Source organism: Notechis scutatus, chromosome 1 (genome assembly GCF_049901735.1).
Source record: "Notechis scutatus isolate UNSWTSFEM ecotype Mainland chromosome 1, rNotScu1.2, whole genome shotgun sequence".
Classification (NCBI taxonomy): Eukaryota; Metazoa; Chordata; class Lepidosauria; order Squamata; family Elapidae; genus Notechis; species Notechis scutatus.
In genome coordinates, this window is record NC_142009.1 from 189,438,036 (window position 1) to 189,452,145 (window position 14,110).

At 38.2% G+C, this 14,110-nt stretch overlaps 1 protein-coding gene across 1 annotated transcript in view; it reads right to left on the minus strand.

Moving 5' to 3' along the window:
- The window catches only part of RAPGEF4 (Rap guanine nucleotide exchange factor 4), a 186,629-nt gene that overhangs the window by 159,749 nt on the left and 12,770 nt on the right, over nucleotides 1-14,110 (minus strand). Inside the window, exon 2 of the mRNA XM_087949706.1 lies at nucleotides 1,641-1,783. Within this exon, the coding sequence (XP_087805832.1) occupies nucleotides 1,641-1,783 (143 nt within the window). The remainder of the gene's footprint in view (nucleotides 1-1,640; nucleotides 1,784-14,110) is intronic.

The window sequence follows — 14,110 nt, forward strand, 5'->3', positions numbered from 1 at the left end:
ATGCCAGGAACTATGCAGGGCACCCGCTATGGCTGCCAGGGCGGATAGTTTCTATTACAGGGCCCAGATCTTACAGAGTCCTCCTGGAAGATGGGAGAACCTGGAGAAGGCATATCGACCAGCTCAGGAGACGCTGGACTTTGCCTGCCGCCAAAGCCTGGACAACCCGCCGCCGAGCCACCCGGTCTCACTCGCCGCCTGCCTCAGCCGTCCCGCAGAACTACCCGGTCTACCAGAGGCCCGACTTCCCAGCCAGCCGACTGACGCAGGAAGACTCACCAGAGCCGCCCAGAGAGCAGGTCCGGATCGGCCGCCGACCCTCCGCAGACGCCTGGCACCGCCGGAGAAGACAGAGACTGTGTTGCAGCCCCAAGCCTCCAGAACCGCGGAGGACAAGCCACGAACGAAGGCCGCCATTGTGGCTACGGGACTACGCATACGCGCGCCAGGGGAAAGGAGTGTTGTGTATTAAGAACCTGCCTGAAGTTCCCCTTCTGGTCCGCCATCTGAGCGGGAGCGCCGATCGCCCCATTACTGATGCCGTTTGACAGCCGCTATAAAGGGAGCTGTCAAACGGCATCAGCTGTCGCCGCCAGCTGGCTGTCAGATTGCCTCTGAAGCCGCGGCGACCCTTTATTCACTGAACAAAGTAATGTTAGCCTAGCCCTGGCTCTGTCTCCTTCTGTAACCGCCGCTCCACAACACTGACCTTCTTACCGTTGTGATTTAAAAGTATGCCATAAAGGTAATAAATGGGGAGAGGAGGGGAATGGATTGGCCACAAAACTTTACAAAGAGAAAATCGTAAGCACAGAAGTCTTTCCCCAATAATGAATTTCATAAAGCCAAAATGTTTCTCCATACAAATCATTGGTTACCAGAAAATCCTGAAGAAGGCAGCCTATCCTGTCTCATTAGTAACTCCCAAATTGTCAGTTTTTCGGTTTTGTAGAAATTGTAGTCATGACATTTCCCATCTGTCTTTTCTCCCTTCACTTACTCTCTGTTCTTTTTAACACAGTAAAAATATAAAAATAAAATGCTTGTTCTACCTGGCAAGAAGAAAAAGGGGCAAATTGGAGGAGAAATAGAGACCAGAGACCCAATGACAACAATAAGAGTCAGCTTATCTGTTTAATGATAAGACAGGTTGCTAACTTCCATCCTAGAACTTTGTATGAAAATTCATCTAGGATAGCTAATTAAACATCTGTTATTTGATCCATTTAAATAATGCCAGTAACATTTAAGCTTTTTTCAATCCGGCAATGTTGTTATAACTTTTTTTGTTTCAGATTAATTTAATTATCATAGCAAATAATTATTTAAAAAATTTATACATACTATAAATTTATAATTAATAATAGAAATAATTTATGACTAATGGATTACACATAGAAATGAATACATGGACTAATTTCATAAGAAAGATAATTTTATTCTTGCTCTTAAGAACATTTCTCATTAAAACATTAAAATTCAAAAAGAACATTTGATATTAAATATATCAATATTCAAAAGTTAAACATTAAAGTATAAAAAAAATTTCACATTAAAAACACTGAACATTGAAAAAGAACAAAATTTTGACCTGATTCCTGGTTTATTCTACATTATTTTTCTCTTTAAAAAAAACTTACATGTAATACCCTTTTCCAAGTTTTCATAATAGCCGCAGAGACATATTTGCTGGAGAAGATTGGGATGAAATTTCTCAAAAGCTTTTACTTCTTTTAGGCGAGTAAATATAATATCCACATCTTCACTCGAACGCTCCAAAGGTCTGGAAAAATAGGAATGACATTCGTTTATCATCTCTCGCTTTTTGAGTCACAATATTCAAAGATGATAATACTATACTGTAGGATTAAAACCAAACTGTCATCCAAATAGAGCTAAAATACAGAAGGCAAAATTGCATGCAGCTAAAGCCAGCCACAATTCTAAAATATAATCAACCAGCAGCAACAATAACCATAGCAAACAACCTAATCTTGATTGTAGATCTCTCCCTTCGAAAATTAGGATCACCTTTAAGAAATTATTTTGTCTCATTAGAACATTAGAATTCTGTAATAGCTGAGTGACTCCCAAAAGCATATTTTTATTAGGTGTCTCTTGTGAAAAGATGATAAATGATACAGGAGTAACTCGCAGTGTTACATATAAGTAGTCCTCAACTTCCAGCCACAATTAAGCCCAAAATTTATGTTGCTAAGTGAGAAATTTGTTAAATGGGTTTTGCCCCATTTTATGACTTTTCTTGCCACATTTGTCAAGTGAACCCCTGCAGCTTTAAATTAGTAACAAAATTGTTAAGTGAATCTGGCTTCCCATTGACTTTACTTGGGTTGCAAAAGGGGAATCACTGCAACCGTCATAAATTGTGAAGTTGTCAAGCATCCGAATGTAAAACAAATGACCATGATGCTGCTGCCATGGTAATAAGTGTGAAAAATAGTAATAAGTCACATTTTTCAGTGCCATTGTAACTTTGAACATTTACTAAATGAACTGGATAAAATACAAGGACTTCTTGTATTTTAATATATATTGCTGTGAACAGAGGTGGCATTCAACAGGTTCTGACCAGTTCTGGAGAACCGGTAGTGGAAATTTTGAGTACTCCAGAGAACCAGCAAATCCTACCTCTGACTGGAGATTTTACTATATCCTTCCCCTGCTACACCCACCAAGCCACACCCACAGAACCGGCAGTAAAAAAAAAATTGAATCCCACCACTGGCTGTGAGACAGCCTGTATGATCTCATGATTAGAAGGGATTAGGATTGTCAATTAGGATTTCAAATCAAACTCGTAGAAGCTCATTGGATAATTTTGTGTCAGTCTTCTTGTCTCATCTCAATCTATTTAACCCAGGGGTCTCAAACACAATTTACCTGGGGGCCGCTGGAGGCAGAGTCTGGGTGAGGCTGGGCTGCATAATATTATACTTTATATTATACTTTATATTTATATTATACACTAATATTATACTTTCATATCACGGTGGGGGCCACAGGATATCGTCCTGCGGGCCGCAATTGGCCCGTGGGCCGTGAGAATGAGACCTCTGATTTAACCGAAATAGTGTGGACACAGAACTGGAGGAAGGACGTACTATGCAGAGGTGGTATTCAGCAGGTTCTGACCAGTTCTGGAGAACTGGTAGCGGAAATTTTCAGTAGTTCAGAGAACCGGCAAATGCCATCTCTGACTGGAGATTTTACAGTCTCCTTCCCCTGCCACGCCCACCAAGCCACGCCCACAGAACTAGTAGTAAAAAAATTTGAATCCCACATCTGGTACTATTGTATATTGACTTGAGCCCCCAGAGGAAACAACTAACAAATAAACTGTGGAAATTAAATGCAATGAAGCAATAAGTATTCAGTGACTGAGCCCTTGAGCTTCTTTTTTAAAATCAGGCTTACATTTACTGTAATATTTTTCTATTCAGATAGAAGAAAAATACTACTTAGTACAATAAGGATGAGGAAACCAAGTCAACCATGAAACAAGTATCATAAAGGTGACTGGCATAAGAGCTGATAAGAGGGGGAACATATTTTCATACACTAAACTGTTCTGTTTCTTTGATTTACGAAAAATATCTTGAGGTCAAATCACGGCTAGAGTGTAAAGGAACAGTTCTTACTTTTTATCTGCAGCATAATAAAGAGCAGCAATGTAGGAAAAAAAATATCATCAAGCTACACTCTTCTGAAAACATTGGCCTAAACTATGCATTATCTTCAGAAACATAGCTTTCTGAATGAAAAAAAAAAAGTTAACAATATACCTCTATGTTCCTGTCTTGATTGAAAGAGAACTGTGTTTTGACAGATAGTTGATACTGCCTAGGCCTAAAGCTGACCTTGGCTGATCAAGTTAAGTAGGGTTGGATTGAATTAGTACAGAGGTGGTATTCAGCCGGTTCGCACCTACTCGGGCGAACCGGTAGCAAGAATTTGGCGTGGGTTGCCAAACTGGTAGCAACATCTAGCTGGCCACACCCCCAACACGGTCGCCTGGTTTCTGCTCACTCGCTTGCCCCGCCCGCCCGATGCTCGCTCGCCCCAGTTTAAAGGAGGACTGCTCCCCCACCCTAGCCATGCATTTTCAAGCAGCCACTTGAAAACACATGACTGTGGGTGGAGCAGCGGTCCGTTAACCTGCAAAACTGTTCCAAGGCTGGATTCTTCATGGACACTTCACCTTGTGAGTAAAGTGCCTGGAGCGAGAGGGAAAGAACGCTGGGGGGGGGGGGGGAAATCCAGCCATGGGGAAGTTTGCAGGAGCTGCAAATGCAAGTCTGTTAACCTGTAGAACTTCTACAATGCTGGATTCACTTCCCCTTGTGAGTAAGGTGCCTGGAGTGAGAGGGAATGAAGGCTGACGTGTGTGTGTGTGTGTGTGTGTGTGTGAGAGAGAGAGAGAGAGAGAGAGAGAGAGAGAGAGAGAGAGAGAGAGAGAGAGAGAGAGAGAGAGAGAGAGAAAGAAAGAAAGAAAGAAAGAAAGAAAGAAAGAAAGAAAGAAAGAAAGAAAGAAAGAAAGAAAGAAAGAAAGAAAGAGGAAGGGAGAGAAAGAAAGAGGAAGAAGGAGGAAGAAAAAGAAATAGGGAGAGTGAGAGAGAGTGGTATGTGAGAGAGAGAGAGAGAGAGAGAGAAAGAAAGGAAGGGAGAGAAAGACAGAAAGAGACAAAGAAAGAGAAAGAAAGAAAAGAAATAGGAAGATAGAGAGACAGAGAAAACTGTGCTATTATTTTTAATTGTTCCATTATTTATCATGTGTTAATATTTTACACTGTCCCTACACATAGAGTGATTCTACTGCTTTTCTTTTGCCCAGGGCTACCACATATTTTTCAGGGTTTACATGCATTCAATGTCTATAGTCCAGAGCATAAATACATGTGTGTTTAACAGAGTTGAAAGGGGGTTTGGAGGTCTTCTAGTCCAAGCCCCTGCTCAGGCAGGAAAACTAAGGATGCCAAACTCCTTTCTGCAACAAGTCAGTGCAAATACAATGGCTTATATTATATATGTTGCAGTAAAAATGCAGAATGGAATCTGGGATCTAAGAAAAGCCATTTGACAATGAAAGCATGAAAGCAAGCCAGCATATTCAAAGAAGCGCAAAAAAAATAAGACAGAACTGTATTCTGTTGCTGCGCTTCATTTGCTCACAAGTATCTATCTGTTCCTGAACTTGATTCCAATAAAATATTCCCAAAATATCTTTTCTATATATACTATTCTGATTAACTTCTACTTGTTTTGCCAGTAATCATTGGTATTTTTTTTATAAATTTTATTAAGTTTCAAAATTTTAAAAACAAAAAATAAAACTTTATACATTGTTATCAACATCAAGACATCTTTTGCATCTCCTCACATTTTTCAGTATATGTATTTACTTATTCTTTTACCGTTACATCTTACTGTTACTTTAAATCAATATCTTTTATCCTTACATCTCAATCTTCTCCATGGTATATTTACATATTTACATATTCCCTCATTCTTTTCCTAATTGCCATTTTATTTTATTTTTATTTCTAAACCACTCATACTAGGCATCCCAGGCCCTATAATAAATTGAATCTTCTTTGTCTTTTATTTTCATCGTTAGCCTGTCCATCTCTATACAATCTACAGTATTATTTTTTTTATAACCATGTGGAACCCTTTTTTCCTTCCAGAGTTGTGCGTACAAAATCCTTGCAGCTGTTAATATATGTAACATAATATATCTATCTGTTTTATTGCATTTTTGTGTTGTTATACCTAATAAAAAAGTTTCCAGATTAAATTCAATGTTGGCCACAATATAGACCTGGAAAACTGTGAGAGAATGTGGGGATCAAATTACAAACTAATTACATCCACAGCATACAAGGAAAATCAATACAAAATGTTCTACAGATGGCACCTTCCTCCCGCTAGTTTGGCAAAAATGTTCAACTCAGACCCAAATTATTGGAAATGTGGAAAAGGAAAAGGCACTTATTTTCATACCTGGTGGACATGCCAGGAAGTGAAAAAATATTGGAATACAATTAGATACTGGATAGAAGAAATCACAAATCAGAAAATTGAATCATTGGTATTTTTTTAATAATCTTCACTAAAATATGATTATAGGAAATAATCAAAAGCACTTCATTTTTAAAAATTTGAGATTCAAAAAGCTAAATGTATTTTCCTTTAGATAAGGAAAATCTAGAAAAGCAAGTCCTGCCTAATTTGGAGAAGATTCTGGTATATTTAGTTATATTTATTTCTATATCAAACATTTTCACCATCCATCTGCCTCACAGAGGAGCTCTTATTCCCAATCTCTGATGATAGTGGTGATGGTGAAGCCTCCTAGCCTGATTTAAAAGCTCTGGAGAACTCAAATGAACTTAAGAACTCAAACTCAAAACAGCCCTAGTGGCACAGTGGTTAGAGTGCAGTACTGCAGGGTATTTCTGCTGCCTGCCAGCTGCCTGCAATTTGGCAGTTCGAATCTCACCAGGCTCAAGGTTGACTCAGCCTTCCATCCTTCCGAGGTCAGTAAAATGAGGACCCAGATTGTTGGGGATAATATGCTGACTCTGCAAAACCATTTAGAGAGGGCTGTGAAGCACTGTGAAGCGGTGTATATGTCTAAGGCAGAGGTGGTATTCAGCAGGTTCTGACCAGTTCTGGAGAACCGGTAGCAGAAATTTTGAGTAGTTTGGAGAACCAGCAAATACCACCTCTGACTGGAGATTTTACAGTATCCTTCCCCTGCCACGCCCACCAAGCCACACCCACAGAATCAGTAGTAAACAAATTTGAATCCCACCACTGGTCTAAGTGCTGAGTGCTGATGATGGCATATACTTTTGAATGATCCTAATAAAAACATTTTTGTATTGTATGGACAATCTTGTCATAAATCAATCTAGCCATTTATATTTTGTCAGCCTCTAAAATTCAATTATAAGATAACTATCTATACATAAAGAACTAACAGAATCAGAGGAGAAAAGATAGTAGAAGTAGTCCTGAACTGATGACTATTTGTTTAATGACTGTTCAAAGTTAACAATGGTGCTGAAAAAAATGACTTATGACTGTTCCTAGCACTTAAGATTATTGCAGCATGTCCTTAGTCACAATGATCAAAGTTTTGTTGCATGGCAACCATCGTATATTTACAATGCAACATCTCAGGGGTATAGTAATTATGAGCTTTGTGATCTTCCCAGTTTCCAAACAGCAAAAAGTTACTGGAGAAAGCCAGATTCACTTAACAACTGTATGCTGACCTTAACATCTGCAGCAATTCATTTAACAACCATGGCAAAAACATCATTAAAATCGACATGACTTACTTAACAATAGCTTTTGCTTAGTTAGCAACAGAAAATCTGATTCTTGGGGTCATAAGTTGAGGAATACCTGTAAGTCAAATCTATGTGCGATCAGAAAGATAAGGAGAACTTCTGGCCTTAAAATTATATCCCTCCCCTTGAAGTTTATTCTAATATAACGTTATGGATATCACCTGATCATCATTTCTGTATTCTATGTCAAAGCCTTGATGTTTGCAAAAAAAAAAAACCACCCAACCCTATTTCTTTCATCAGTTTGAGGCTCCGTACCAGGAATTCTGAGCAATTCTTGGTACTCATCAATCATGAGTGGTAACTCATCAGTGCCAGCTGCATGGGAACTTTTTTAAAAAGTTATTCACAAAAAGTACTATTTGGCAGATGAGTATCCCTCATCCCCCACCTTTGCAGTAATTATGCAGGAATTTGTATCATTTGTATCCAGCCTCGGGAAGATTCTCACCGCAAGAATTGCAGGAGGGAAATTCTTTTCCTTTTCAAATTAAATGTGCAAAAAGCAGTAGAGTAAGCCGTAAAGAAATCTATCAATCTGTCTCTGCACCCCAGTTTTAGCTGAGGTATACACATCAACAGGTTTCTACAAACGGAAATGAACAATAGCATCTGCAAAAGAAGAGGTTGAACCGTGTTAATTCCACCCATTCAAACAAACACTGTATACAAAAAGCATACAGCTCAAATTTTGTGGCCTGCAAATATCTTGAGGGTGCACTAGAGATAGTCCCCGACTTGCAACCGTTCATTTAATCACCATCCACAGTTACAACAGCACTGATAAAAGTGACCATTCTACCATTTTTCCACACTGAAGACCACTGCAGCATCCCTTTAAATGTTTTTTTTTTTTTTTTTTTTTTTTTTTTTTTTTTTTTTTTTTTTTTTTTTTTTTTTTTTTTTTTTTTTTTTTTTTTTTTTTTGTGTGTTTTTTGATCAAATTTCCAATGCATGGCAACTAGCTCATATTAATGATGATTGCAGTATCTCATGATCTTTTGCGACTTTCTGACCAGCAAAGCTGGATTCTCTTAACAACCATGTTATTAACTGAACAACTGCAATGATTCACTTAATAAGAAATGTCGTAAAATGGGGTAAAACTCACTTAACAAACTTATTACTGAGCAACATAAATTTTGGGCTCAATTGTGTCATAAGTCAAGGACCACCTGTACTGAGGTTGAGATAGCAATTGGTCCCAAAAGGAACCAGTGAGCCACACGAGAAAGTAGGTATATGAACTTAAGTCTCCCTGATCTCAGTCCAATATTTTACCTGTTATATTATGCTCCCAATTTTTTTTTCAGTAGTACCTGTTTCTTTTCATCTTCATAGCTCAATGGAATGAATATAAAGGAATAACGATGTTCCTAAACTATATTAGATGATAAGCTTGAGAAGAATAGTTTTTTAGGGAATTATTTCCCTATACTAAAATGTATAAATGTTTCTCTTTTTTGCAGTATCCCCCTCCTAAACAATGCATAACAGGGAACCCTAAAGACTGCCTTTTTGTGATGTAGAAATCTCTTCTGTAAGTACAGTAAAATGACATGTAACTGTTTGATTTGCTTACATCACTTTGATTCTGCTAACTGTCAACTCATAAAACATTCCTATGCCTGTTTTAGTAGTTGCCATAAAAAGAGGGGGGGGGAATCTGGAAGAGCAGTGCAGCAGTTTAAAAGCAAAAGTACATTACAACTCTTATCTTTAAAAGATTGTAACTAAAATACCAGAGCGTTTGCCCACGAATATATTTAATTGGAGAACGTGAATGATGACACCCAGCCTGGTGAACGTGCTCAATTGGAGAATCTGATTTATGAGACACCCAGGGGGCGAGGGGAAACAGGGTCACAGGTGACTGTAAATTACCTATGCCAGAGTTGGCTTCATACAGGGCAATGCCAGTCTGTGGCCTCTAATAAATCCCTTGAAGCTTTTTGAAGTTTGGCTCTAGAATCATGATTTTATTAGAGTGATTGCTGGAATCCTGACACTAACAGGGAATAAGAAAAGATTATCTTTGTTGCATTAAAACACCACTTCTAGTAACTAGAAACTCACTTCAGCCCCCATGTAGGATGCTGTTCATAAACCACTGGCTCATCTGAATGGTTATTGTCCATAATGATAAGCAATAATCTGTAGAGAATTTTTTTAAAAAAAATCCTAAAAAAAACTGAGGCTGCCTGGCGCTCCAAAAGCAGATCAGGTGCCTGGGTTAGGCAGCCTCGGTGAGTCAGCCAAGCTGAGCCGGGCATGCTCATCCCACTCTGCCTCTATTCTCACAGCTCTGCTTTTGGAACACTGGAAGCAGGCAAAGAAACTGTGGCAGAGAGGCTGGAGAGATGGCTGGAGAGATAAGTGAGTCTCCATAGGCCCAGTGCCCATGGAGTCCCGGTGGGGCAAGATAGGGGAGGGGGAAGCATGAGATACACCTCAGAGTGGGTCAGGAGAAGCCTTGGATGGTCGGAAACACTAGGCCCCCCATGGTTTTCTTTACCTGAGATACCTCATGTACACTTTAGGGACCTGTGTGTTTGATTAGCGAATGCATTGGGTAAAGCAGGGAGGGAATCGCGTTCATTTAACGTGATCCAATTAACGAATCCTCAGGTTACAAATGTAATTTGCAGGCTCTATTACATTTGCAACCCAAGGGTTACTTGTACTTGATTCTTTAATAGACTTAACTGTGATGGAATGTGCACCTGGAGGAGCAGCGGGAAGAGTTTTGGCAAAATACAGTGGAGCTTTCCCAAAGACAGACCCAGAATAAGAGACTGCATAACCCAAGCTGGATAGGGGAAAGGAAAAGAGATTTAGAGTATCCACATCCTAGAACCTCTCAAGATATACCTTGTAGGTTAGATTATAGCTTTAGTTTTGCAAAATTCTTTTAGTTAGGCATAAGCAATTAAAGGATTGAACTCAATTGAATTTGGCTGTGTCATCTCTGGGACTTGGGCCTGATATTAACTGATGAAGCTCTTTTTGCTTAATTGTTTTTGAATTGCAACTCTTGAATTAACTGTAAAAGGAACAGCTAGGAGCTATAATGCTTATTTAACAGCTTATTTAACAATTAATTATTTCTTCAAAGACCAGAAATGCAGGTTTCATCATATTTGGCCAACTCATATTCTAAATATTATCCCTCAATGGTTTCTAGGTAATTATAACTCATTTAAATTTTAGATATTATTTTGTTGTAATTTTAAATGTTATCATATTTAATACAATTTTAGTGTTTACATTATACTTTAATATAGGCTGAATGGATATATAAAGATACAAATGTATATTCATTCATTTATTCATTCAACAAGCACTCTGCTTGTACTGTTTGTTCTATGACCACAATAAACTGAATTCAAAAGATCATCCTTGTCCAGATAATTATAACAATCTAGTGGTAATGCTATACAGTGTTATATTCTGAGAATGCACTTTGCCACAGAATAGATTAAAAAATCAATTCTTTCCTCCATCATGAGCATAGATATGTGACTTCTCATTTATCAATATTCATACATATTATCCAATAGTTCTATCAGTCCCCTAATACAAAAGCACAACTAAGGAAGCCAGAATCAAGACAGCTATTAGAGAATATAACTCTTCTTTCATATTATAGAAGATTTGCCCGAATAAGAACACGAAAAGGAAACAAAATGGATGAATTCAGGAAATGAAAGCAGGTAATTTAAGATTCACAGGCTAGAACATAAGTACAAACTCTGATTCAAATAAGCTGCAGTAATATAGCTGTAATGTTGGTGGGGGGGAATCTATAACATTCAAAAAATATAAACAATAAAACCAATATTGCAAAGGCAAGACAGAGGGGAAAAATCAAATTCAATATTCACATTGAATAAAAGGACTCCACATAACAAAAAAGATAAGCCCACTTGTAACATATCTCAAACCAGATTATGTATGAATCCAGCGATGAATCAGTAAGTACCTTTCTGAAATCATGGTTTATATTAAAACAACAATAACCTAAGCGCCAAAGCTCACTGCAACAGTATTGCCAAAAAGGCTTTAAGAATTGTAAATCTAATTTTATGAAGCTTCTCCTCTGGTAATACTAGTTTGCAAACTAGGGCATTCAAAACCTTTGCTAGACCAATACTTGAATACAACTCTGCTGTCTGGAATCCGCACTGTATATCAGACATAAATACAATTGAGCGAGTCCAGGAGTATTTTACCAGAAGAGTACTACATTCGTCTATTTGCAACAGAATACCCTACACCACCAGACTTGAGATTCTAGGCTTAGACAACCTTGAACTACGCCAGCTAAGATTGGACTTAAGCATAGTACATAAAATCATATGTTACAACGTCTTACCAGTTAATTAATATTTCAGTTTTAACCACAACAACACAAGATCACACAACAGATATAAACTTAATGTAAACCACTCCAAACTTGACTGCAGGAAGTATGATTTCAGCAACCGAGTGGTCAATGTCTGGAACTCACTACCTGATTCTGTTGTCACCTGCTCAAACCCCCACTCCTTTACCCCCAAACTAACTTCTATTGACCTCACCCCATTCCTAAGAGGTCTGTAAGGGGCGTGCCTAAGCGCACAATCGTGCCTACCATACCGTCCCTGTCCTATTGTCCCCAATTATTAGTTCCTATTTCTTATATTTAAATTTATGTTTATTCTTATTTCTATTATACTGTAAGCATTTGATAAAATAAATAAATAAAATAAAATAAACTGGTACATTGCATTATGGATTGGAAAGCTTGCTTGAGAGAAAGTATACTTTCATCCTGTTATACATACTTTTCATGGAAAGCAGCTCATCACCAAGGATAGTTTTAGTTCTCCCTTTGCTCTTGGAAATGTGACAGGATAATGGAGATTGTTGCTCAATCTGTATTATATGTCAAAGTGCATAAATTAATCCCTTCCTTCCAAACACAATGTTGGTTCTTAACCTCAAAGTGCTCAACAATTCAGCATAAAGCAAGCAGAGAGCTTCCTTCTTAGTTCCAGACAAGCAAGCTCAAGTTTCCCTTTTTAGCATCAAGCTGCTCATAACCATTGAGAGAAACTTAGCCCCATTGTCAGAACAAAAGATAGGCTTTCTTTCCAGCAGGAAGATAAAGAAGATTTTCCTCTCAATTTTGCTGGGCTGCCAGATCCACCTGGCGCTTTTGAATGCCAGAACTATTTTAGGAGTAATTTTATTTTCTTCACCTCCAAGCTTGAAACCACTGAAGGAAAGCAGGACACAATATATCCTCTTGCATATAGGAACAACATGAAGTTAGCAAATAAAATTATTCCTGGGCTAAATTTTTGAATTTACTAAAAAAAATTAGATGCTTTTGTTATCTAGCACAGCATTCCCCAACATTTTGGCACCGTGGACCAATTTCGTGGAAGACAATTTTTCCACAAAATGGGGAGGGGAGAATGTTTTGGGTTTACGCACTTGCTCGCCATTTACTTCCAGCTCTGCAAGCCGATTCCTAACAGGTCACAGACCTGTATTGATCCATGGTCTGGTGGTTGAAGACCCTTGATCTAGCAGATATTAAACACTAGCTATAATTCAGATCAATATTAGATATACATAAATCCACTGAAATCAATAGGCTTTAAGATGTTTAAACATACCTAGTTCTGTATTGTATTATAGCTACTAGAGCCCTAGTGGCACAGTGGTTTAGAATGCAGTACTGCAGGTTACTTCTACTGACTGCCATCTGCCTGCAATTTGGCAGTTCAAATCTCACCAGGCTCAAGGTTGACTCAGCCTTCCATCCTTCCGAGGTGGGTAAAATGAGGACCCAGATTATTGGGAGGCAATATGCTGACTCTTTCAATCCACTTAGAGAGGGCTGGAAAGCACTGCGAAGTGGTATATAAGTCTAAGTGCCATTGCTACTAACATGAAAATATTCCATTATAAGATTACTCAATTTTTAAATAATTGAATGAGACTTAGTGTCTGGACTATATTCAGAATTTTAAAAGGAGTCTGACTACTGGCATAAAATCTCAAAAAGGTACCCAAGAAACCTTTGAATTAACTCCTGGGGGAAAGCCAACAGGTGCTGGAGAGCATCCCATTCTGAAGAGAACTGATGTTCCAAAAATAATTATATGGGATAAGGCCAACTTTGGAAAAGCAGCATTGCATAGATGTAATCAGGAGGTGAAAGAGGAAACAAAACTCATGTAAACAGTTCATTTCATGGCACCAGTATAGATACGGCTACCCCAATATTAGAAGCCTCTGAACCAAGGTAGGAAAAAGTATGAGCTTGATTGCAAACAAAACATAAATACAGGAGATTAACAGTAATCTATGAAAAGAGAGATAATGGGATATGATTATTTCTTATTACAAATATAGATCAGGTTTAGGGTATATGCGTTCTCTTCCTGATCAAAAACCAGAAGATGATCTTGAGATGGTGAAAGAAATCATGGAAGCATACCAAAGAGAAGTGGTAATGAATTAACTGCCCTTATATATACTGAGCACATTCATGCTCAGGCTGCAACAAACTAAATTTCTAGGTATTGTAGACAAGTGTGCCTTACCACAATTAGTCCTGTCTCAGAGGAGATACAACTTTATATTTAATTGTAACAGGTGGAAATAATCTATTATAAATTTAGAGGAAATAGTAAAATGTAAGAATTAGTTAATAGGCCTTGAAAGGGAAATCAAAT